This window comes from Cupressus sempervirens, chromosome 2, assembly GCF_028749045.1.
Source record: "Cupressus sempervirens isolate cs-2001-9-10 chromosome 2, ASM2874904v1, whole genome shotgun sequence".
Lineage (NCBI taxonomy): Eukaryota > Viridiplantae > Streptophyta > Pinopsida > Cupressales > Cupressaceae > Cupressus > Cupressus sempervirens.
The window spans coordinates 557651260-557675685 of record NC_143119.1 but is presented as its reverse complement, the minus strand read 5'-3'; the positions used below and the strand labels follow the sequence as shown (position 1 = coordinate 557675685).

Sequence of the window (24426 nt, the reverse complement as noted above, 5' to 3'; positions counted from 1 at the left end):
TTGGAATGAAATGCACTTTCAAATTACAATTCCCACGTGCCCCCAGCTTCCCACAAAGGATTGCGAACTTGTCATAACATTTTTTTTTTTTTTTTTTGGCTACTTGATTTTGAAAGTTATTCACCATATTATGATCCCAAAAATTGAATACTCGTATCTGCAATTATTTACTAGAAATGTGTAAATCTCTTACCTTCTTTAAGTTGACTGTGGTTTTATTACTATCAAATTTACTGCATCCATGCATGTCCAACTACAAACCATGGTTCATAGAATCAGTCTTTCAAGGTAGTGTCATCTTTGATCCTAGAAACCTCAATATCCTCCTTCGATCTGTTCATTTCAACTGGCTGCTGAAGTTTTTAGTCTGGACAGATGTAGCTGAGGGCTTCTGAAAGAGAAAATGATGATAAGCTACTGGTTTCATAGATATACACTCAAAGTTCAATCAACTCAAAACAAAGAGTCGGCTATATTGACGACTTTGTAAGCGTAGTATCAAGATTTGGTTAAGGCAATAAGCTTAATACACAGTTTTAATGTATTTTTATGATACTACCAGCATGATGTTTGTGTATGTGAAGGGTCCTTAACTTTGGAAAATGCCTTGGGGAGCTTTTTGTTATGCAGTTCAATTTCTCCAAATATGTCTAAAGATAACAATGCCACCAGCAGGAATATACCACATTATCAAGTGTCGTTCTTTTTGAATAAAAAGGAAAAACATATGACAGCACAAGAGAACAATAAGTTCTGAGGTATGATATTACTGAAGATGATGTTTACAAAATATAAATGTAAAGAAGGCAGAAGTCAAGAGAACAGTAAGTTCTGAGCTATGATATTGAAGGAGGATAATTTTTAAAAAATATAAATGTAAACAAGACAGAAGTGCCCTCGTATTGTGAAGGTTTTGTCAAAAAGGATGAAAACAATATAATTGACCATTTCTGAAGTCAGATGAAGCTGATTATCTCAACACCTATAACACAATAAAGTTCCTCTTGAAGGCAGGGCCATTACAATAAAGTCAGCAAAAACATGGAGCAATGTCATGTGATACATTGCAAGCAAAATAATTAATCGTCACCTATTTGTCCCTTGAAAATAAAATTGAACCTAGAAACATGAATTTATTGTAAATGAATGGGTATACATATCATTTTTTTATATTATTTGCCTACTGAATCATTTCCTCCTCCAATATTTTTGCTCAGAGTGATTTCCTACTCATGGAGGTTTTCCATCATCCAGGTCCTCCATGACATCTATATCATTTCGCATTGTTATTTTCTGGACATACCCTGCAACCATACAGCCATTCAAGATCAAAACTTGCAAAAATTCAAAATAATTTTAAGCTATGAGCCATTCACAAAAAATTATTCAATAACTTAAAGTGAGAATTCAATGCATCCTTCAAGGGGTAGCAAACAAAAAATAAGGTAGAGAGAGAGGTCCTGATGGGTAAAAACAGACAAATGGCAAATGGTTTTAAAACATCTGTCCACATTGTGACGGGGCATATCACTGTTAAACAACCTATTTGTAAGGGAATCATGTGCACATGCCATAAGACTTCTATGTTGAACATTTAGAATATTCCCTGAATTTCTGATTCTTCAGAATGAAACAAGAAAGAATGAATGTTGGAAATTGTTTCAATCTTGCACCAAAGTGGTAGTAACTAGACATTTCATTGTTCATAGAGTCTTTTACTTTATGACCACACAGAAGTGTTTCTCTACAGCTTCCCCTGGTTTAAGAAATTTTGTCTACATTTCTCAAAATCTGTATATAAGGCTCTGCGTGAGAATTTACAAATACGTGTCTAGTCGTAAACGTGGCCGAATGAGACATAAAAAATGTTAAGACAGTCTTTGCACATGAACTTTCCATCTGGGAAAAGTGAGCTTGAAATTTCGTAATACCATATGCATATGTTTTCTCAAATCATTAGTGTTACAGATCATCAAATGTACTTTTGAGTTAGTTGAGTTTAAATACTATAATTGGGTACAAGGATAAGCTGCGTTACTTATAAACCATGCTCTAAACTGTGGCATAGCACCAGCATTTTCCAGATACTTAAATTTTGGATGTCCCACATTGTTGACAGATTTGGAAGCGTTCAAGTTTCAATTAGTTGACACATTTCAAGCATTTTAGATGACCATTTTACAGTTTTCATAGAATTCTCAGTAAGGAACAATGTTTTGGCTACCTCTGCATTTATAGATGTCTAGACAACAGCATATCTCATGGATGCAGAATCCTTTTAGGTGGCCAACTCTTCATGTTAGCTCATGATAGATGACAGGGCTATCTCCAGATCTGGACTCGGCACAAATTCAGCAAGACCCATTTTCCAAATCCATGTGAGCTCACCACTCAGACTGGAGAAAAGACCGGGCAAATTGAAAAATCATATAATATATTAAATAAATATAAATCAAAATATAATTACTACACTTGCACATGAAACAAAATATATGTTTTTTGTATTAAAAGCACCAAATATTATCATTACTATTTTGAGTTGATGAATATTACATTGTAGAATGGATTTTTACCAAAAAATGAAACAACCAATCCTACATTTAGGAACGAACTCCCAACAACCTACAACCTATGTTAAACAATTTATTAATGTTGATGAATAGCTTCATTTAGATAAATTCGATGACACAATCTCCTTGATCTGCTAATAACATAAATACATATATATAGCTAGTGTAACACGGGGACGCGTCCCCCCCCCCCCCCCAAAAACTGGGCTATCTTGAAGATGGGGACGCCCCTGATACAGGGGGACGACGTCTCAGCGTTTCGGGCGGTGCCACTTAGAGCGCCATTGCCGCTAGAGACGGTGAGACATCTTCGAGTGTGGGTGCGGGGGGGCGCAAAGGAATCTTCTTTATTGTGGGGGGACGCCAGAACGTCTCCCATGGCAAGCAAAAGAGGCACGTTAAAAATTAAAAAGTTTTAAGGCATTTTTATAATGTTTTAATGTTTCTATTTTTATGCTATTGGGTTGTGCGGCCCATTCCTTCCTCCTTTCATCAAAAGCCTTCTGTTGGTTCCCAAAACCGCAGATTGGAAATCCAAGAGCCTGCCACTTCTCTGATAGGACTTCTCAATCAGTTATGGCCAACGAACGGAAATCGCTTAGATTACCCTGCACTTCGAGCTCCGCTACACCCAGGCAGGTAAACCTTCACCTTGAACACTGACTACTCAATTCAAGGGTTTTCTATAGAGAATTTAAACTTTGCGAGTTCCTCAGCTGGCAAGGTCTTTGAACTCGATCAAAACAAAACTGAAATTGGATGCTGAATACTTGATGATTGAATGTTTTGTATAAATTTTGTAAATAATGAATTTGATGCTTGCAGGAGGAATATAGATTTTCTGACTTCAATAAAAAGACCAGTGCCTTTGCTCATCTGGGCGATAGAGTCAACTACGGTGAACTTTTACATACAACTTCATAATGTTCAATGCACTTGTACTGCCAATAATTTTGATAGTCCAGATGCGACAAACCAATTATAATGCAATATTTAAATTAGTCCAGATTGAATTTTAACTCTACTAAGACAAACTGGACATAGCTGCGGAAACAATTAAATATTTCACAACACCTATGATGATCAAATTTAAAATGCTAACTAACCATGTCCACTTATCTGATAACAAAATTATATACAGAATTTTAAAATATAATTATGAAGGATGATTCGTCTACAATTTAAATCTCCATGCCATTAAAAACAAACAAAAGACATTTTATTTTATTGAAAATAAAATAATGGCATTTTTATTACAGAATCATAATATAGCCCTTATCCCTCGGTACAATAAAAATATAAAATGCTTCTCCTTCTAAATGACTTCTATATTTCTCCTCTTTTTTTTTGGTTGTAAATGAATGTCTCCTTTTTATATCTTAATAATATAGAGACATGACTCTTCAAAGTCAAGAGTCATATTATTAAAAATAGGTAATTACACCCATTTGATAATGATTCCTTTTTAATTTAATCACACCACTTTAAATAGTTTTCTTAAATATACTTTGGAGCCTCTTTTAAATGTTAACTTTATTAACATTGTATGTTATTTTCAAATACCGATAGGCCAAGCAATATGTTTGTTTTTTAAATAAAACTTTATCTTCACGCATCGCACGTTTAATAATTTGGTGGACAATCTCCTTACTCCCGAGATATTGTCTTCTGCTAGTTCCTTCAATTTTTTATACTGCCAGACGTAGGAAAAATTTCCACATACTCTCTGCTTCAGGTGCCATTTTGCCAAATATGTTTGGTATTTATTTTTAATAATCTCAAAAAACTCTTATTCGTGTAGAACCCTCTTCAAATGTGCGGAATTTGCAGATTTAATATTTTTCCTCTTGTTACGAGGTTTTATCACACATCATGCTTATTATGTATGACTTTATCGCTCCCTGTTACAACCTTACCGTGTCAAACATTGGTTCGCAGATAATGTTCATTCATTCATTTTTGTCTTCCAACGCTGTAGGAAAGCTTGTTTTTGCATAGTGATCAAGGCATCCTAGTATGCCCACACCCATCTTTGTTCCTAACTCGTAGTAATGAAAGACTGATCGCCTGGGCTGTGTATTCTGGTCAGCATCATTGTAGGCTGGAGATGACATTGCTTGAAGTTTCTGTTTAGACTCTTCAACCACAGCATCCTCATTTTCACCACACTTGTTGAATTGTATTCGCAATTTTCCAAACAATGGTTATTTGTGTTTTGGAACTGGGCTGCACAATATACTGGGATCTTTGTTGATGCAAAAATTACTTTATGATTGTAAAACCATCTTTCTCAATTCATATTTCCTCAATACTACAGTAGTTACAGTTTGCAATGATTTTCAGAGTTGGGGATCTAAGGTTTGATCATTCTATCTTTCATAGGCATATTGTCTAGGACACATTGATCTCTGGTGGAGGAACACATGATGACATCGTCTTTCTCATGGCTTTAAAACCAGTGCTACTCTGGAATGTGTTTGGTTTTCTGGGCATTTCTGCAGCTTGAAAATTTATCCCTTATTCTGGAGTTGCATTTCCTTCAATCTTAAAAGCTTGTCAAAAATTTGTTCCTGTCTAATGCTTTTTCAGAATCAAGTCATGCATCACTTTCTTCAATCTGAAGAGTCCCATCAAGAAATTATGCATAACCAAAATCTCCAAGCATGTAAATACTTTTGTCTGAAAGCTTCAGCAGACAACTCACTCAACATTTCTCACACTTTGTCAGCACTCAAGTATTCAACACAAGTGATTGGGCCAGTATGGCATACTAGTTCACCAGCATATATTCCATGAAAAACAAATCACAGTCTGATAGTCCAGTCATCAATTTCAATAATTATAGTGTCTCCCACCATTCTCATAATAACTTTTATTGGTTTAAAGCATATTGGTAGTGGGTAAGATCTAGAGATTTTCCCTTTGTCATGGTGTTTGGAGCTCTAAAATTTGCCAAAATTTAGGGTTCCATCAGTGGCTCTTTCCGGGGACGTATGCTCCCTGTGAGCATAGCAAGATTCTAGCTATCTCTGGAGAGAAGACTAAGCATTCATGCTTAACATGATGCAAGGTGAAAATTGGGTGGCCCCAGGCCACCCCCCCAAAACTGAACATATATTCTTCCCTCTATCAAACACAAAGTTCTCATCTTGTAACACTTTCAACTTGCTGATCATGATGCCATCACTTCTATGAGTGATACATATTGCTTCTATTTTACCAATGCATTCTTTGGTATCCGTCTCATGTTTAGCCTTCAAGAAATCATCATGTGCTCTATGATTTTTGCTGAATAGATGATCCTTACAGTCACAATATGCTTTGTTCCCATACTCCGGATATTGCTTATCCTCACAATAAGACACTGGAAATGGTTTATATTCAGAAAATTCTGCCTCTCCCTCATCAAGAACTCCATCAGATATTATACTCGAAAATTTTTCAGAATTATTCTCCACATTCTCCTCATTATGCATGGCTGATTCTGTTGCTCCTTCAGATGTTTGCTGCCACTCCTGCTCATGGGATGAACTAGAAGATATCTCATCTTTTGATTGTACATCATGAGTTTCTTCAGCTTCCAAATCACTGTTAGGCCTGCCATCTTCACCATGGTGCTGATGGATTTGGTCGCCCAAGAGATCTTCTTCAAACAATGGATTTGAGAACGTGGTGAACTCAGGCATATCTCCTTCTGCTTGCTCCTCAAACAAATGGTTTACGAACATAGAGAATTCAGGCATGGCTTTAGAAGAGCTTTCACCTGGATCATCAAGTGTTTCATCAAATAGTGCACTAACTTCATTGCTTTGAGAATCATAATTTGTTTGACCAGCAAGGGGGATATCTTCATCAGCAATATACTCTAAAACTTCTTCCTGTTCAAACATTGTGTACAATTCTATTTCATCTTCATAACATGATTCTTCAGAATGATCACATCTTTCATCCAATACCTCCTTAGAATGCACTGATTCATCAACTTGCTCACCATGGTGATTTGAGAAAAATTTGGACCATTTTTCTCAACCTACTTCTGATATTCCTGACCTAACAAGGCTGAAATCTCTTCCACGCTTAGGGAATCCTCTTCCTCATTTTCACATTCATCATCATCTATAGGCATATACATATCATCACGAGCTGATTCTCCTTCAAAATGTTCAAAAATTTCATCTCTACTTGAATCTGAAACTTCACTTGACCCATTTGTTATTTCAGTCCTGCATTCATTATCATCTACAACCAGCTCTTTATCCATAAGTTCAAGAAAGTTAAGAAACTAACGATCATATAAGAGGCCTAATTCCCACATCCTGTAGAGAAGATTAGATGATGGAGGTTTGTATTCTGAAGGTATTTCTTGATAAGCATAAAACATTCTCAGGAAGAACTCTGTTGCAAATTCATCTTCTTGCTTTTCTAAATTTCAAAATGCATCCAAAAGAGATATGTAACTTGAACTTTCCTCGATTATTTGGAAGAGAAGCATCAAATCAGGATCTTTTGGTGAAATTCCCAATTCACAAAACTTTCTTATCAATTCCTTGCGTGAAGGCATGATGTCTAAAGGTACTTCCCAAAAAATATCCACCATCCTTACAAACAAATGTGCTGAAGTCTCGCCTTCATATCTTTCCAAATTGAAAAAGGCATCTAAAGGGTGTATATATTCTTCCTCCATGGTGTAACATAGATCCACCTCCTGATCATAGTAGATATTCTCCATTGTGCATGATCAAATTATTTCCTTATGAGTCCTTTCCCTCAACAAAGTTACCAACTGAAACTTTATTGAATAGAGTCGCCACCTCTTTCGAGGAATGTATTTATCTTCCGGGTTCTTACTTCCAGCAGAGTACACTTCCACTGTTACAACTGTTTTTTGATACTGATCCACGAACTTTGAAACTCTAGGTAACTGCACAACACCTGTTGCAAGCAACTCTCCCCAGTAGAGTCGCCAATCTGTTGGTTCCCAAAACCGCAGATTGGAAATCCAAGAGCTTGCCACTTCTCTGATAGGACTTCTCAATCAGTTATGGCCAATGAACGGAAATTGCTTAGATTTCCTGCACCTCGGGCTCCGCTACACCCAGGCGGGTAAACCTTCACCTTAAACACTGACTACTCAATTCAAGGGTTTTCTATAGCGAATTTAAACTTTGCAAGTTCCTCAGCTGGCAAGGTCTTTGAACTCGATCAAAATAAAACTGAAATTGGATGCTGAATACTTGATGATTGAATGTTTTGTATAAATTTTGTAAATAATGAATTTGATGCTTGCAGGAGGAATATAGATTTTTTGACTTCAATAAAAAGACCAGTGCCTTTGCTCATCTGGGTGATAGAGTCAACTCCGGTGAACTTTTACATACAAATTCATAATGTTCAATGCACTTGTATTGCCAATAATTTTGATAGTCCAGATGCGACAAACCAATTATAATGCAATATTTAAATTAGTCCAAATTGAATTTTAACTCTACTGAGACAAACTGGACATAGCTGCGGAAACAATTAAATATTTCACAACACCTATGATGATCAAATTTAAAACGCTAACTGAACATGTCCACTTATTTGATAACAAAATTATATACAGAATTTTAAAATATAATTATGAAGGACGATTCATCTACAATTTAAATCTCCACGCCATTAAAAACAAACAAAAGACATTTTATTTTATTGAAAATAAAATAATGGCATTTTTATTACAGAATCGTAATATAGCCCTTATCCCTCCGTACAATAAAAATATAAAATGCTTCTCCTTCTAAATGACTTCTATATTTCTCCTCTTTTTTTTTTGTTGTAAATGAATGTCTCCTTTTTATATCTTAATAATATAGAGACATGACTTTTCAAAGTCAAGAGTCATATTATTAAAAATAGGTAATTACACCCATTTGATAATGATTCCTTTTTAATTTAATCGCACCACTTTAAATAGTTTTCTTAAATATACTTTGGAGTCTCTTTTAAATGTTAACTTTATTAACATTGTATGCTATTTTCAAATACCGATAGGCCCAGCAATATGTTTTTTTTTTAAATAAAACTTTATCTTCACGCATCGCACGTTTAATAATTTGGTGGACAATCTCCTTACTCCCGAGATTTTGTCTTCTGCTAGTTCCTTCAATTTTTTATACTGCCAGATGTAGGAAAAACTTCCACATACACTGCCTCAGGTGCCATTTTGCCAAATATGTTTGGTATTTATTTTTAATAATCTCAAAAAACTCTTATTCGCGTAGAACCCTCTTCAAATGTGCGGAATTTGCAAATTTAATATTTTTCCTCTTGTTACGAGGCTTTATCGCACATCATGCTTATTATGTATGACTTTATCACTCCCTGTTACAACCTTACCGTGTCAAACATTGGTTCGCAAATAATGTTCATTCATTCATTTTTGTCTTCCAACGCTATAGGAAAGCTTGTTTTTGCATAGTGATCAAGGCATCTAAGTATGCCCACACCCATCTTTGTTCCTAACTCGTAGTAATGAAAGACTGATCGCCTGGGCTGTGTATTCTGGTCAGCATCATTGTAGGCTGGAGATGACATTGCTTGAAGTTTCTGTTTAGACTCTTCAACCACAGCATCCTCATTTTCACCACACTTATTGAATTGTATTTGCAATTTTCCAAACAATGGTTATTTGTGTTTGGAACTGGGCTGCACAATATACTGGAATCTTTGTTGATGCAGAAATTACTTTATGATTGTAAAACCATCTTTCTCAATTCATATTTCCTCAATACTACAGTAGTTACAGTTTGCAATGATTTTCAGAGTTGGGGATCTAAGGTTCGATCATTCTATCTTTCACAGGCATATTGTCTAGGACACATTGATCTCTGGTGGAGGAACACATGATGACATCGTCTTTCTCATGGCTTTAAAACCAGTGCTACTCTGGAACGTGTTTGGTTTTCTGGGCATTTCTGCAGCTTGAAAATTTATCCCTTATTCTGGAGTTGCATTTCCTTCAATCTTTAAAGCTTGTCAAAAATTTGTTCCTGTCTAATGCTTTTTCAGAATCAAAAGTCATGCATCACTTTCTTCAATCTGAAGAGTCCCATCAAGAAATTATGCATAACCAAAATCTCCAAGCATGTAAGTACTTTTGTTTGAAAGCTTCAGCAAACAACTCACTCAACATTTCTCACGCTTGGTCAGCACTCAAGTATTCAACACGAGTGATTGGGCCAGTATGGCATGCTAGTTCACCAACATATATTCCATGAAAAACAAATCACAGTCTGATAGTCCAGTCATCAATTTCAATAATTATAGTGTCTCCCACGATTCTCATAATAACTTTTATTGGTTTGAAGCATATTGGTAGTGGGTAAGATCTAGAGATTTTCCCTTTGTCATGGTGTTTGGAGCTCTAAAATTTGCCAAAATTTAGGGTTCCATCACCTTCTATTCTTCATTTTTATTCACATTTGCATTTCTCATTGTTTGCAACAGCAAGAAGAAGAGTGAAGAGCTGAAATAAGGGTTTGTGCATGAGTGAAGAAAGTGTTTGCAAGTGAAAAAGGAGAGCCTAGGAGCAAGAAAAAGAGGAGGGTTTACCATCTTGTTGAGGAGTTTTTCAAGCAAAAGGTAGGGTTTTCAACTTGTTTTTCTAATTTTCAAATGCATGTTTATAAATTATTGCTCAATGTTTTTAGTTCTAAATGAGTGTTGTTTTATTTTGTTATAGTTATGATTATCATTCATTCATTGAATCATTTATAAATATTAAATAATAGATTAAGATTTTTGATGTTTCATTTTGCAAATTCCTGTTATTTAGTTTTAAATTTTGTAAATTCAAATTGTTAACTTTATTAATTTTATTTTTTTCATTTTGTGAAATGTAGTGTCAAAATGAGCTCCCACATTGATACTCCTAGTGATGATGAGATGGAATTTCATTCAAATAGTGGCAATGAACCAAAATATGAACCTAAGCCTGAGGTTGGGGCTGAGGATGATGATGACACCATTGAGAGAGGTGAGCATGAGAGTGACATTGGGGCTGGGCCAAATCAGCAAGGGGCCCAAACTAGTTCCACTTCCATGGGTACTAATTTTGTAATATCTGGTACTCCATCTATTGATTTACCATCCCCATCTTTGGCAAAGTGGGCTAAGGGTAAGTTTGATCCAAAATATCCTTTAAAACAATTTGCCACTAGAATAACAAGCGGATCAAGAATAGGTGGCACAAGAAAGTGGAGATGCAATATTTGCGGTGATGTATGGTATGGTAGCATCACTAGAGTGAATGCACACTCCCTCTTTTGGACAGGTAAAGATGTCTTACCATGTAAGTTTTTGACTGAATCCAAAAACTTGAAGTTTAGAATTGAATTCAACAAGCTTTAGAGAGTTCCAAAGGACTTGGGCCTTCCAATGCCTACTACCTTGGCTGGTAGGCAGCAGATTCAGACTATACAAGAGGTGCATGAGCATCAAATACAGGGGCAACAACAACGATGCATTGCTTCTTCTAGACCACAGCATAGAGCTTCATCTACTACATTGCTAGAGGCAGCCTCCGCACCTTCCTCTACTTATATCTCTATAGGTGTTGCACCAGCCCAAACGAGCAAGGGGAAACGCAAGGCATATTCTAGTGACAACAACCCTATAGCAGAACGGTTTGCAGCCTAGATGAGAGAGAAGTTAGATGCATGCATGGGAGAATGTTATTTGCCAATGGCGTTCCACTTCATATTGCTCAGTCTCCTTATTTTAAGGAGGCATTTCACAATGTAGCAAAGGCGGGGTTACCATCATGTGCCACCAAGTGAGCACAAATTGAGGACTAAAATCTTGGATGATGAGTATGCCAAGATTAGTGAGTCCACGGAGACCATGAGGGTTGTTTGGGAGAAATCGAGGTGCGGCATTATCATGGATGGGTGGACGGACATTAGACACCATCCACTCATCAATGTCATAGTCACATGTACAAAGGGACCATTCTTTCTTAGGTTGGTTGATTGTTCAAGGCATCGAAAAGATGCTGATTTTCAGTTTCAGATTCTTCGGGAAGCCATTGAGGAGATTGGGCCACAAAATGTCATCCAAGTATTGACATGATATGCATCCTATTTCATTCTCTTGGAGAGAATGCTTGAGTTGTAGGAGCCACTATAACTAATGGTTATGACAAATGAATGGAATAAGTGGGATGGTTCTAGGTCAAAGCAAGGGATGAGGGTGAAGGATAAAGTTAAGAGTGATGTATTTTTGAGCAATGCAAAATACATTGTCTCTATTATTAGGCCAATCTTCAAGGAGATCAAGTATGGAGATAGGAATGTGCCTAGACTTGGAGAAGTGTACGAGTACATTGATTCTATGCTTGGGCAGATGAGGGCAGTTGTGCGAGAGGACCCCACATTAGCCTTCTATAATGATCACATTTGGCCTATTATTCAGTGCAGATGAGACAAACTTAACACACCCTTACACATGGCTTCATATGCATTGAATCCGAGGTGGTACATGACTAAGCCTGTTAGAGTTACACCACTTCACGATGATGAGGTGATTTATATTATATAAAACTTTAGGACTTTGCCTTAAGAGTTAGATTCTTATCATTTTATAAATTAAAATTATTTACATTACTAGCATCTTGATTCTTCTATTTGCTAATAATTTGTACTTTTTTAATTTTTTCAGGTGAAGGAAGGGCTCTTCAAGTGCATAGATAGGATGTATAACCTTGAGACAGCAGCTAAAGTTTGCACTGAGTGGACCAAATTCGCTACTCTTAGGGGTTACAATCAAGCGGCAAAGACATATATCAAAACTATAGCACAAGAGGATCCCATTTTGTGGTGGTCAGCTTATGGAGCAAAATCTACAACCACCACACTAGCTATTCATTTGCTGTCCCAAGTACTCAGTTCCTCAACTCTTAACTTTTCATTGTTCATTGGTCAAGGATCATTATTCATTGGTCAATGATCATTGTTCAACTTCTAATTCTCAAGTCTCACATTGGCCAATTATTTTTCGTCTCAAGTTTCTAGTTCCTCAGCTTCTGAGAGGAATTGGTCTACATATAGCTTCATCCACTCTCTTAAGAGGAATAGACTTACCTCTCAGAGAGCAGAGAAGCTAGTGGTTGTACACGGCGTGTTGCATATCGATGACCGCAAGACAAGTGTGTACAAGGAGAGCCCAACATCACGATGGGATGTAGAGCCTAAGAAGCCATCGCAAATTGATGAGGAGGATGCTTTAGATCCAGCCACAGGGCTAGTTGGTGTTCCCTTTTCGGCTCTTGATCTTGGAGAGACTGATAATTTCAGTGGCAATGAATTTCAACTTCCAGCCTCCAGGGGATGATCATTGATCATTGATTTTGCATTTTGATTTAGCATTTTGATTTGGACTCTTGGAGACTTGTAGTTTTTGTTTGCATTATGTACTTATTTTGATATCATGATTCATGGCACATGATACTTATTGTAATCATCATTATGTCATGACTCATATGATCATTGATTACTATTAGATAGTAGAATCTAGATACTCATACTCATACTATTGATCTAAAGACTGATATATAGACTAATATTTATTATTTGTTGATGTTCAATGTTCATTGTTTGTTTATCATTTGATCATGAATCATGATGTTTCAGTTGAAAACTTCAATGCAATGTTCAGTGTTTAAGTTTTTTACCTCTTTATATCTTATATTGTGTAATTGTAGTACATCTTTTCATAACTAGCATTTTAAGTACCATATTTATAGTATATACACCCCTACTCCCTCTGCCACCCCCCGTCCCCCTCCGCCATCCCCTAGCCGTCCCCAAATCAAGGCCCTTTTCTCCCCCTGTCTTGGAAACTTGCCCACCCGTCCCACCGTTCCCCGTCTACCAGGGCGATGTAACTATGGGTTAGAATAACCAGCATTGAAGAGGCATACCAGTTTGCATTGTGAGTTGAGGAGAAGCTAAACAAAAAGTTTGCGCGGTTGAGGAAGGAGCAATGGTAGGTCTTTTGGAGGCTGAAATACGAACTAGAAGAAAAATGAAGATGTGGGTACCAGCCGAAACTAGAGGAATGAGGGTTTCAACCACTCTCATGATCAAAACTTTGGAGACCAATGAGGAAGAGGTAGAGGACATAGACAAGGTTCGAGAAGAGGAGGCTTTTGTGGTACATGTTTTCACTGCAACGAAGAAGGCCATCATGCCTATGAGTGCCCTCAACACCAAGGAAGGACAGCTAGGAGAGTTGATGCTCAAGCAAGGGTTGCTCATGTAGAAGATCATGCTAAGTCATCGCATACAAAGGTTGCAGAAAGACGAGAGATTCTTGTAAATGGAAGGGTCTTACTGAGCAGTGAGACTGAACCCGGACAAAGGAGGAGTTTGTTTCCTACCAAGTGCAAGTGTGAGGGTAAATGTTGTGATGTGATTATTGATGGTGGGAGCACAGACAACTTGGTGTCAAAGGAGAGGGTCTAAAAGCGAAAGCTCAAGAGGGAGAAACACCCCCATCCATATTGGATCGCATGGGTGCAAGATGATCAAAAGGCCCTAGTTAGTGAACGATGTATGGTAAAGTTCAAGATTGGGAGTTACCATTACGAGTTCCTCTATGACATCATCCCTATGGAAGTATGTCATTTGTTGTTGGGAAGGTCGTGGCAGTATGATAGGCATGCTATATATGATGGTCATGCAAACACCTATTCTCTAACGAAGGATGAAGTTCGTCACAAATTGAAGCCCTTGATAAAGGAGGATGAAAAGGTATGCAGTAGGTGCTACGGTATGTCTTCTTGATGGAAGAAAATTTTTGGATGGCATGAAACATCAGCATATGTGTTATGCTTTAATTCCTAGAAAGGATAAGGAAGGTAGTGTTGTGAGGTTTTCACACCATCACCCCATTGCAAATAGAGACCCTCCCCCTTTTTCTCTTGGTCTTGTCCTTTTGGCTTTAGTTCTTGGTAGTCTTGGGCTACGTCTTCTAAGGTCCCCACTTTCGAATGAGAATTGGTAAATTTGCCAAGTTTGGAAAGCGTTGTACATGTGGCTCCCAAACTAGAAATTGTTTGCTTGTTTGAGAATTGATAGTCTTAACATAATATTTTTAGCTTGTCTATTATTAGTAAGTCTCTTTATAATAGATTTCACTACCTCCCAGATTGACCTTATTTTGACTTTGGAACAACTTAATATTTTTAGAAAGTTTGTTTTTAGTAAGTTTATTTTCAATAAATTTCAAGGCCTCTCGGATTGACCTTATTTTGACTTTAAGAAAACTTATTATTTTTGCAAAGTCTATTTTGGCAACAAGTGAGTTGTAGTTGATAAAGAGCCAAAAGGGTACCTATTTCTATATCCAAAAGAATGAGCAAGCAAGATAGTCAATCAAAAAATGGTTAAGTCTGGAATTACCCTTAAAATGTACAAAAGTGGAAAGGCATGAAAACATCAGGAAAAATGATTGTCACAGAATTCTTCCATCATGGACAAAATCCATGATCACTCAAAAAATCCCGCCTTGGAGAAAAATGGTTGTTGCAAAATTCTTCCATCATGGATAAAATCCATGAACATTCAAAAAATCCTGCCATGGAGAAAAATGGTTGTTGCAGAATTTTTCCATCGTGGACAAAATTCATGATCTCTCAAAAATTCCTGCCTTGGAGAAAAACAGTTGTCGCAGAATTCTTCCATCATCGACAAAATCCATGACCACTCAAACAATCCTGCCTTGGAGAAAAATGGTTGCTATGGAATTCTTCCATCATGGACAAAATCCATGACCACCCAAAATTCCCTTTGACAAGAAAACTAGAAATCTTGGAAAAAATGGCCAAGTGTTTGAAATTTGTCCTTCATGAAAGAAAAAATGACTAAGTGTTGGAAATTCCTCCTTCATGGAAGAAAAAATGGCTTAGTGTTGGAAACTCTTCCTTCAAGGAAGAAAAAAATGGCTAAGTGTTGGAAATATCTCCTTCATGTAAAAAAAAATGGCTAAGTGTTGGAAATTCCTCCTTTGTTGAAGAAAAAAGTGTTGGAAATTTCTCCTTCATGGAAAAATGAAAATGGCTAAGTTTTGGAAAATTTCTCATTCATGGAGTAAATTGCAAGGAGTACATAAAATTTTGCTAAATATCTTTCTAGAGAGACATAGAATATGTAATTGATCTATATGTTTCATTTTGAAGTTTTTTTGCATAATTCTTATATTGCTTATTTCTATTTTGCAGGAGGAGAAAGGTCCAATTCTATAAATTCAAGAAAGATGCTCAAGTCCCAAATTCTAGTTCCAGCATCAAAGACATCCAAATAAAGAGTGATTCGGTCCCAGACATTAAAAGTTCAATAATCAAAGATCAAATTCAAAAATACAACATGGTGATGGAAGTTCAATATGGAGAAATTCTAAACTAACATAATCATCAACAAGGGATTCCAATCCATTTTATGGAGATAGATTTCCAAGAAAGTACACGGAAGACGAGAATGTTTGAGGAGAGATTTTTAGAAAAGTCACTCAAAGTTGGATCTTAGGTATAAAATGACACAATTGGAAAGGACTCAAGCTTACATGGCTTCCATCATCATTTCATGATATCTAACTATCTTTGATGAAGAACTAAGGTCTCCAAGTCAAACTTCTAGGCATTCAGAGAATAGAATCAAGAATAATTTATTGAAGGAAGACTGACCATTGATCGAGTAATGGATAGTTGGAATCTATTTAAGCATGCATAGTTGGAATCTATTACCCACTATGGTAGTGGATTTCTTATTATATTAGTATAGATTCCTTTTCTTTGCCCCAACCCTAATTAGGGTTGATGTGCCATGATATGGGCCATCAGTTATTGTGGCCATTTGGACCATCTGTTGTAATCGAGGACCTATTTAAAGGCCTCACTCCTCATTTGTAAAGGGAGGATTTTTTGAGATTGTTGCTATGAGGTACTAAGATAATAGAGTTTTCACTGAAGCTTGGTGAATACTTGATTTGTCTTGGTGCTTGCTTGTTCTCTTAAATTCCCTCAATTAGATTAAATTTAGCCTAGTTAAATTGTTGTGATTGCAATGGAGAATATGATGGTGTATTGATGAATTCCTTTGGTTCATACTTTTGACGTTTTAGTGATTCTAAATCGTTATGCAAAGTTAGCCTAAACCCATTTCATACATATGTTTAACTTCGATCATTCATATACATTGTTTTTATGATGGTGTATGTGGTGGTATGAAAATCTTTGGCATAACCCTTGAAGATTGCACCAATTCACGTGTAGTTGTTGTATAACTTAGCGAAGCGGAGCTTGGTAAATTGAGGAATTTTTCCACCAGAGTACTATTTATTGTCATCACTACCCTTAGGAATAGATTAGAAATCTCTAAACCTGATCCCATTTCATTTCTACATATTTCATATAAATCCAAAAAAGTACTTCATTGCAGAACCTTTAGATAACTCCCACATCCATTATGGCTTGAAATGAATCAAAGTAAACACATGTAAGGCCCCTTGTGATCATCAGCAAATCACATTAACCACCGAGCTTATCCACAATCAAGACCTGATGTTAAAGGAACCTTGAAGTCATCGTATGATCTTCTAGCAATCTTAGCATACACGAGACTTTATTCAAGAGAGGATAAGATATTTCGGTATTTTGTTCTACTGTATGGTGGGTCATAAAACACACATCAACAACTAGTAGTGAAGTTCCAGTTGAAGTCTCGGGTCTATTATGTGAGTATGGAGATATCATATCTGATAATGTCCCAGAAGGGTTATTGCCTATAAGGCAAATCAGTCATCAAATAGATTTAGTCCCTAGAGCTAGTTTTCCTAACAAGGTTGCTCATTGGATGACTCCTATTGAGACTGAGGAGTTGAACAGACAAGTTCACAAGCTATTGAGGAAAGGTTTGATTCGAGAGAGTCTGAGTCCATGTGTAGTACCTGTAGTACTGGCACCAAAGGAGGATGGAGAGTGGAGGACGTGTATAGACTCTCAGACTATAAACAAGATAACCATCAAGTACCAGTTTCCTTTGCCAAGGATGGATAATTTTATGAACTGCTTGAGTGGAGCTCAATACTTCACTGAAGACTGCATATGGATAAGAGAGGGAGATGAGTGGAAGACTGCATCCAAGACCAAGGAGGGTCTATAAGAGTGGTTAGTCATGCCCTTTGGATTGACCAACACACCGAGCACCTTCATGCGGCTTATGAATGAGGTACTAAAGAAATTTTTGGAAAAATTTATTATTGTCTATTTGGATGATATTTTGATTTTCAATGAGTCTCGAGATGAACATTTGTAGCACATTCATAATGTCCTTGAGAGGTTGAAGGAAGAGAAATTGTTGATTAATTTGAAGAAGTGTAGCTTTGTCAAAAATGAGTTAGTCTATTTGGGGTTTGTTGTATCAGTTGAAGGTCTCAAAATGGACCCAGAGAAGGTGAAGGTCATCCTAAAATGGCCTACTCCAAGGTTTGCCACTGAGGTGAGGTCATTCCATAGTTTGGCTAGTTTTTACAGGAAGTTCATTAGGAATTTTAGTAGTATATGTGCACCCCTAACTGAAACAATGTGAGGGGATAGAAAAGAGTTCAAGTGGACTACAGGAGCTGCCAGGAGTTTTGAGTTGCTAAAGAAGGTGACAGAGCAACATGTGTTGGCACTTCCTGATTTTAACAAAGTGTTCCAAGTGGATTGTGATGCTAATGGTAGTGCTACCGGGGCTGTGTTGAGCCAAGAAGGTAAGCCTATTGCCTATTTTAGCGAAAAATTGAATGATGCAAAGAAGTATTTCTTTTATGATCAGGAGTTTTACGCAATAGTTCAGGCCTTAAAGAAATGGAGGCATTATTTGTTGCCCAAAGAATTTGTCTTGTATACTAATCATCAGGCATTGCAATACCTAAATAGCCAAGTTAAATTGAATCAGAAAAATTTGAAATAGGTAGAGTTGCAGAGCTATTCATTTGTATTGAAACATAGAACTGAAAGTTCTAATAGAGTTGCAAATGCATTAAGTAGGAGACAATTGTTGCTAATAGAAATGCAGATTGAAGTAGTTAGGCTTGATAAACTCAAGAATCTATACCCTGGGGATCCTGCCTTTGCAAAGGCTTGGAAGGCTTAGAAAGAAACTATTACTCTATACAGGACCGAGTGGTTGGATTACATGATCCAAGATGGTATGTTGTTCAAAGGCAACCAATTGTGTATCCCAAGGAGTTCTATGAGGGAGAACTTAGCAGGATGCTTGGGTCGAGATAAGACCATTGACATTGTTAGTGAACATTATTTTTGGCCTCAATTGTTACAGGATGTGAAGAAGTTTGTGCAGAGTTGTTGAATATTTCAAACAGCCAAAGGAGTCAATTAAAATATTGGACTCTATCAACCATTGCATGTTCCATCAAATTCCTGGGAGGACATAAGTACGAATTTTGTTCTTGGGTTGCCAAGGACACAAAGGGATGATGACTCAGTATTTGTGGTGGTTGATAGGTTCTCCAAGATGGCGCATTTCATTCCATGCTACAAGACTCATGATGCAATGCATATTGCAAATTTGTTTTTCAACGAGGTGGAGAGGCTACATGATCTCCCAAAAAGTATTGTTTCTGACAAAGATACTAAATTTGTTGGGTATTTCTAGAGGACTTTGTGGAAGTAGTTGAAGACAGAATCGAAGTTCAATTCTGCACATCATCCGCAAACTGGTGGACAAATAGAAGTGGTGAATAAAAGTTTAGGCAATTTGCTGAGGTGTTTAGTAGGAGATAAGCCCAACGGATGGGATTTGATTCTACCAAAAGACGAATTTGCTTACAATAATTCTGTGAATAAAGTACTGGTAGATCACCATTCCAAATTGTGTATGGGAGTAGTCCAAGGACTGCACCAAAGTTGAAAAAGATGGAGCAAGGAGAGAGGACTACTGCCAAGGTAGAAGACTTTGTTGAACATATTAAGTACCTACATGAGGAGGTACATGCACATATTACCAAGATGAATCTACAGTATAAGGCTCGAGCAGATCTAGAGAGGAGACATAAAGAGTTCCAAGTTGGGGATCTGGTTATGGTGTACTTGAGGAAGGAATGATTTCCAGTGATCACCTACAACAAGATGAAGATGAAGAAATTTGGCCCCTGCAAGATTTTGAAGAAACATGATTCAGGAAACGCAAATGAAGTGGAGTTGCCAGATGGGATCCATATTTCCCTTGTTTTCAATATCGCAGACTCAACAAAATATCATGAAGATGGTGCAGAGGAAGAACTAATACTAGATCCATGTCTCGTTCCTACTTCTGAGAAGGAGGAGATTGAAGAAATTATAGATAGTCGTGTAGGCTGGAGCACCAGAAACATGCAATATGAGGAGTGCCTAGTAAAGTGGAAGGGACAACCATGGAAGGTTCAACCTGGTTATCCAAGACAGAGGTTGCCCGTTTGGGTTTTCCTCTACCAACTATAAAGTGACAAGGTTACTTTTCAATTTACCCTAGGTGTTTGATGCAGGAGCATCCAATGGTGTAAGGGCAATCCTGTATCACCCAAAAATATGCTTAGTATTAGTTTCTGTTTAATGTCTTTATATTTATGGGTACCCATTTGGGCCAAATAGGGATTCCAACTCTCATAGTTCCACTATTGGTTTTTTGGGTTAGTGTTTTTGAGCACCTCGGGATATGTACCAATGCAAAAAATAAGTTATTTTGTAATTGAGCCATAATTATGATGAGTTAGAGGGTGTAAGTTGGAAGGATGATTGTACTTGTAATTTAAAGCATTTCAGAAAAAGAATCAGGTCAAAAGCCTTTACGGTTTGAAAGTTATTGCATTTTTAAGTTGCTTAGAGACCCCCTAAGAATGCTTCAAAGTCAGATTTGAGCCACTAAACGGCCTCATAGGAGCCTAAAAAATGAGGGATGAGCAAAGATGGTTTTAATGGCCACAAACTGCTTCGAGAGCTTTCTGAAAATGTAAACATTTTGTTAATTGGAGTCCCGGATCAAAAATTATGTCTCCAGGAAGTTGGACTACCATTTATGGATTCCTCTAATTTTGCACCAACTTTTGACGTGTCTTCTAGAACCTTCTGCTCTGGCAGTGGATACTAAATGGCATATTCTATAATGTATTTCTAATCCTAAACCTAATTTGGGGCTTTTAAGGTCATTTCTTGCATTGTAGAGGCATTTTTTGTGGAGTTTGGGAGAAGGTATTGTGAGAAGGGTCTTTCTCTAGAATCTGCTAACATTTTAAGCCCATAGGGCATGTAGTTGAGTCTATTTTTGCTATACTGCATGTAATAGCATATCATTTCTGATAATAAAATTCTCCTTTTCCTGTTGTGTTCATTTTGTCTTGGGTTGTGGCCTCATCAAACATAACACCTTTAATAACTTTAAAATAGAGGTTTGGGTTTGCATCATTCTTTATAAACCCTAGTACCATAAGATAGATGCCAATCCTTTCATACTAGGCTTGGGGAGCCTATTTAAGTCCAACAAGGCTTTCTTCAATTTTCATACATGTGAGGTTGCAATATGAATCACAAAACCTTCAGGTTGTTCTAAATAGACTTCTTTGATAGTCTCATTCAAGATGGTAGTTTTCACATCCATTTAATGGATCTTCCATCCTTTAGCTGCTGCAATAACTATGATTGTTGTAACAAAAGTATATCAGGCAACAAGCGCAAATGTCTCTTCGCAATCAATACCTTCCTTTTGTGAGAACTCTCTGTCAACAAGACATGCTTTGTGTTTCTCTATAACGTCATCGGCAACATGTTTGATTTTGAAGACCCATTTGGAAGAGACAATAGATTTCTCTTTAGGTCTAGGTACTATTTCCCGTGCAACATTTTTCAAGATGGATTGATACCCTTGTGTCATAGCATCTTTCCATACCTGATACTTGAGAGCTTTTGTAATACTAGAAGGTCCTGAATTAACGATTTTACTCATTAAGGCAACATAACTTGAGAATCTATTGGGTCTTACTTTCTTTGAAAGTTCCTTTAGGTGCTACATAATATTTAGTTTCCTCAATCATTTTTTTGGCCCAAAGTGGTCTCATTTTATTTTTATTATTTTGTTTTTCCTCTTGATACTCTCTTTGATTCTCAAGAGCAGTTTGCTTTTCATTTGTGGTTTCTTCTGGGTACTCCCTTTGAAACTCAGGTACGGGATCCTCCTCCATATCTTTAGGTGAATCTTGAATTCCTATCTCATTAGAGCTCTTTGCCCTCTTGAAGGTAATGTCCTCCTCAAAGATGACATCTTTGCTCAATTCTATTTGTCTCTCCAAGTATATATATTTTGTAAGCTTCTAAGGTTTCACTATTGCCTACAAAAATTCCTTTCTTTCGCTCTAGTTTTGACCTCCTCTTTAGGCAAATGGATGTAAACAAGACAACCAAATATTCTCAGGTGACTTGTGTCAATTTTTAAACCAGTAAAAGCTTCTTCAGGAGTTTTGTTTTCATGGTGTGAGTGGGAGCATCTGTTTTGAATATAGACAAAATGTCCTAGAAGCATTTTTCCCAAAATGAGGTTTCTATGTTTTGGTCATATAACATTGCTTTTGCAACTTCTACAATAGTTCTATTTTTCCTCTCAACAACACGATTTAGTTGAGGATTATAGGGTACATTAAATTCTCTCTTAATCTCGGCATTAACACGAAATTCTTTAAAAAATTCAAAGATGTATTCTTTCCCATTATCTCTTATCAATATTTTGATTTTCTTTCTAGAAAAAATTTATGTATGAGCTTTGAATTCCTTAAACTTGTTGAAGATTTCATCTGACTCTTTACACTTGAGAAAGTATATCCAAGTCTTTCTGGAGGTCATCCACAAAAATATCCTCCCATAGAGGGAACAGACATGGGTCAACATAAGTCAAAGTGGACTAATTCTAATATATTTTGGGTTCTACTCAAGTTATTTTGAAAAGTTCCCTTAGTGTTTTTCCTTAAGGCACACCCTTTGCATGCCCCACTATGAGATTGATTTAATTTGGATAGTCCTGTAACCAAATTTTCCATGGAGGTTGGAGTGTGAAAGCGAATATGTCCTAGTCTTCGATGCCAGATCTCATTTTAGTTAGAAGTCTGATGGATAAGGGCTCGTTTTGTCTCAGTGCAAACATCTTATAGGTATCTGGGCCTTATATCTATGGTTTGAGCTTTCTTTATGGTGTTCTTTGGCCATGCCAAAACTTTCCCATCCATGAAGGTGACCCTATATCCGTTGTCTTCTAGGGCTAATATGAATACTAAATTTCTCTTAATTCTTGGTACAAATATTACCCGAGAGTTGAATAGTGATGCATGATTCCAATTTGATGATGGAAGTTCCAACTCTAACTGAATGTACAGAATCATCCCCAATTATTACTTCTTCGTCAGTTTCTTCTACCATAGTGTCTAGGTGTTCTTTGAATCCTATAATGTGCCTTGATGACCCACTATCAATCACCCAAGTGTTAAATTTGTTTGATGCATGATTTGATAATGCTAAGTAAAAGACAAATTTCTTAGAATCATTTAATATTTTTTTTTTTTCAACCTTTGCAAACGATGCTTGTATCTTTGTCCTATCAAGGCACTTGATTGCATAGTGTCCATACTAATCACATCTAAAACATTGGATTCAGGAAACATCTTTCCTCCATTTGGATGAACCATTTCCATGAAAAATTCTCTTTCTTTTGAAATTCTTCTTACCTTTCGTATGAGAATTAGTGTGTAAAACATGAATATCCTCATCTATAGGTTTTTGTTTATTTCTTTTTGTCATTTGTCTAGTTTCTTCTTGTAGACAGTCAAATTCTAACCAATCAAATTTTGGGAGTTTTGATCTTGCACTTATTCCTTGAACGAATGGCTCCCATGAATATGGTAGGCCACCTTAAGCTATTAGTGTTAACTCTTTGCTATCAATTTCATATCCAACAATCGACAGTTATGTTAGCATGAATGTTGATGATACTACTTTGGGGGAGTATTCTGAGCCTTGGAGAGTATTAACATATTGCATTCATGACTGTATTTGTCATTGATGTCAACATAGCACGATTTTTGTAAAGACTAGCTGAGTAGCAGATAGAGATCTTAATAATATGGACCATGGTTTGATTGTCTGGTGATCCGCAATAATGGACATGTTTGGCACAGTGTCTTGATGGCATGGTCAAGTGCCCAGAATCTGAGTTGAAGACGTACAGAAGTTGTGACTGATTTACAAAGAGCAGTTCAGAGACAGAGTATTGGAAAAGCAGTTACTAATGTTTGTTGGTTTACATCTGAGATGTAATGAAGAGATGCGCAGTCAAGCAGTGACAGCGGACAGTCAACGAGTGTGCAAGCACTAGTATCGCACGCGTAAAGTTTCGTATAGACTATGAGCCAAAAGTGCTATTGTAATTGTAATTAATTAATTATCTTCTTATAATTAATTGGGAAAGCCTCAAGGCCGACTCAAGGAATTATTATGAAGATATGGTATAAAGGAAAGATGTTTTCCTTGATTGATTGTGGAGTATTCAAGTATTGTGATCGTTGAAGTGCAAAGTGTGAAAAGGAGTAGAGTGCTTACTGAATGCATGTGAGCGATCCAAGGGATTATTGGATATGAGATTTGTGATCTAGTTACAAGATCAGAAGGAGCAAAGGTCCGGTTGACAGGACAGAGAAAGAGGAAGGAGCAATACAGTACCATTCTATTATTCTGGAAGCAATAATATAGAGATCATTTGGACAGTGGGTTCATCGGTCTTGCCCTTGAAGCTGTTTG

At 36.8% G+C, this 24426-nt stretch overlaps 1 protein-coding gene across 1 annotated transcript in view; it reads right to left on the bottom strand.

Annotated features, from left to right (window-relative positions):
* Nucleotides 1-839: 839 nt before the first annotated feature.
* The window catches only part of LOC149573871 (uncharacterized), a 60303-nt gene continuing 36716 nt past the window's right edge, over nt 840-24426 (bottom strand). Inside the window, exon 3 of the mRNA XM_089814532.1 lies at nt 840-1304. Coding sequence (XP_089670658.1) covers nt 1231-1304 — 74 coding nt within the window. The 3' untranslated portion in view covers nt 840-1230. The remainder of the gene's footprint in view (nt 1305-24426) is intronic.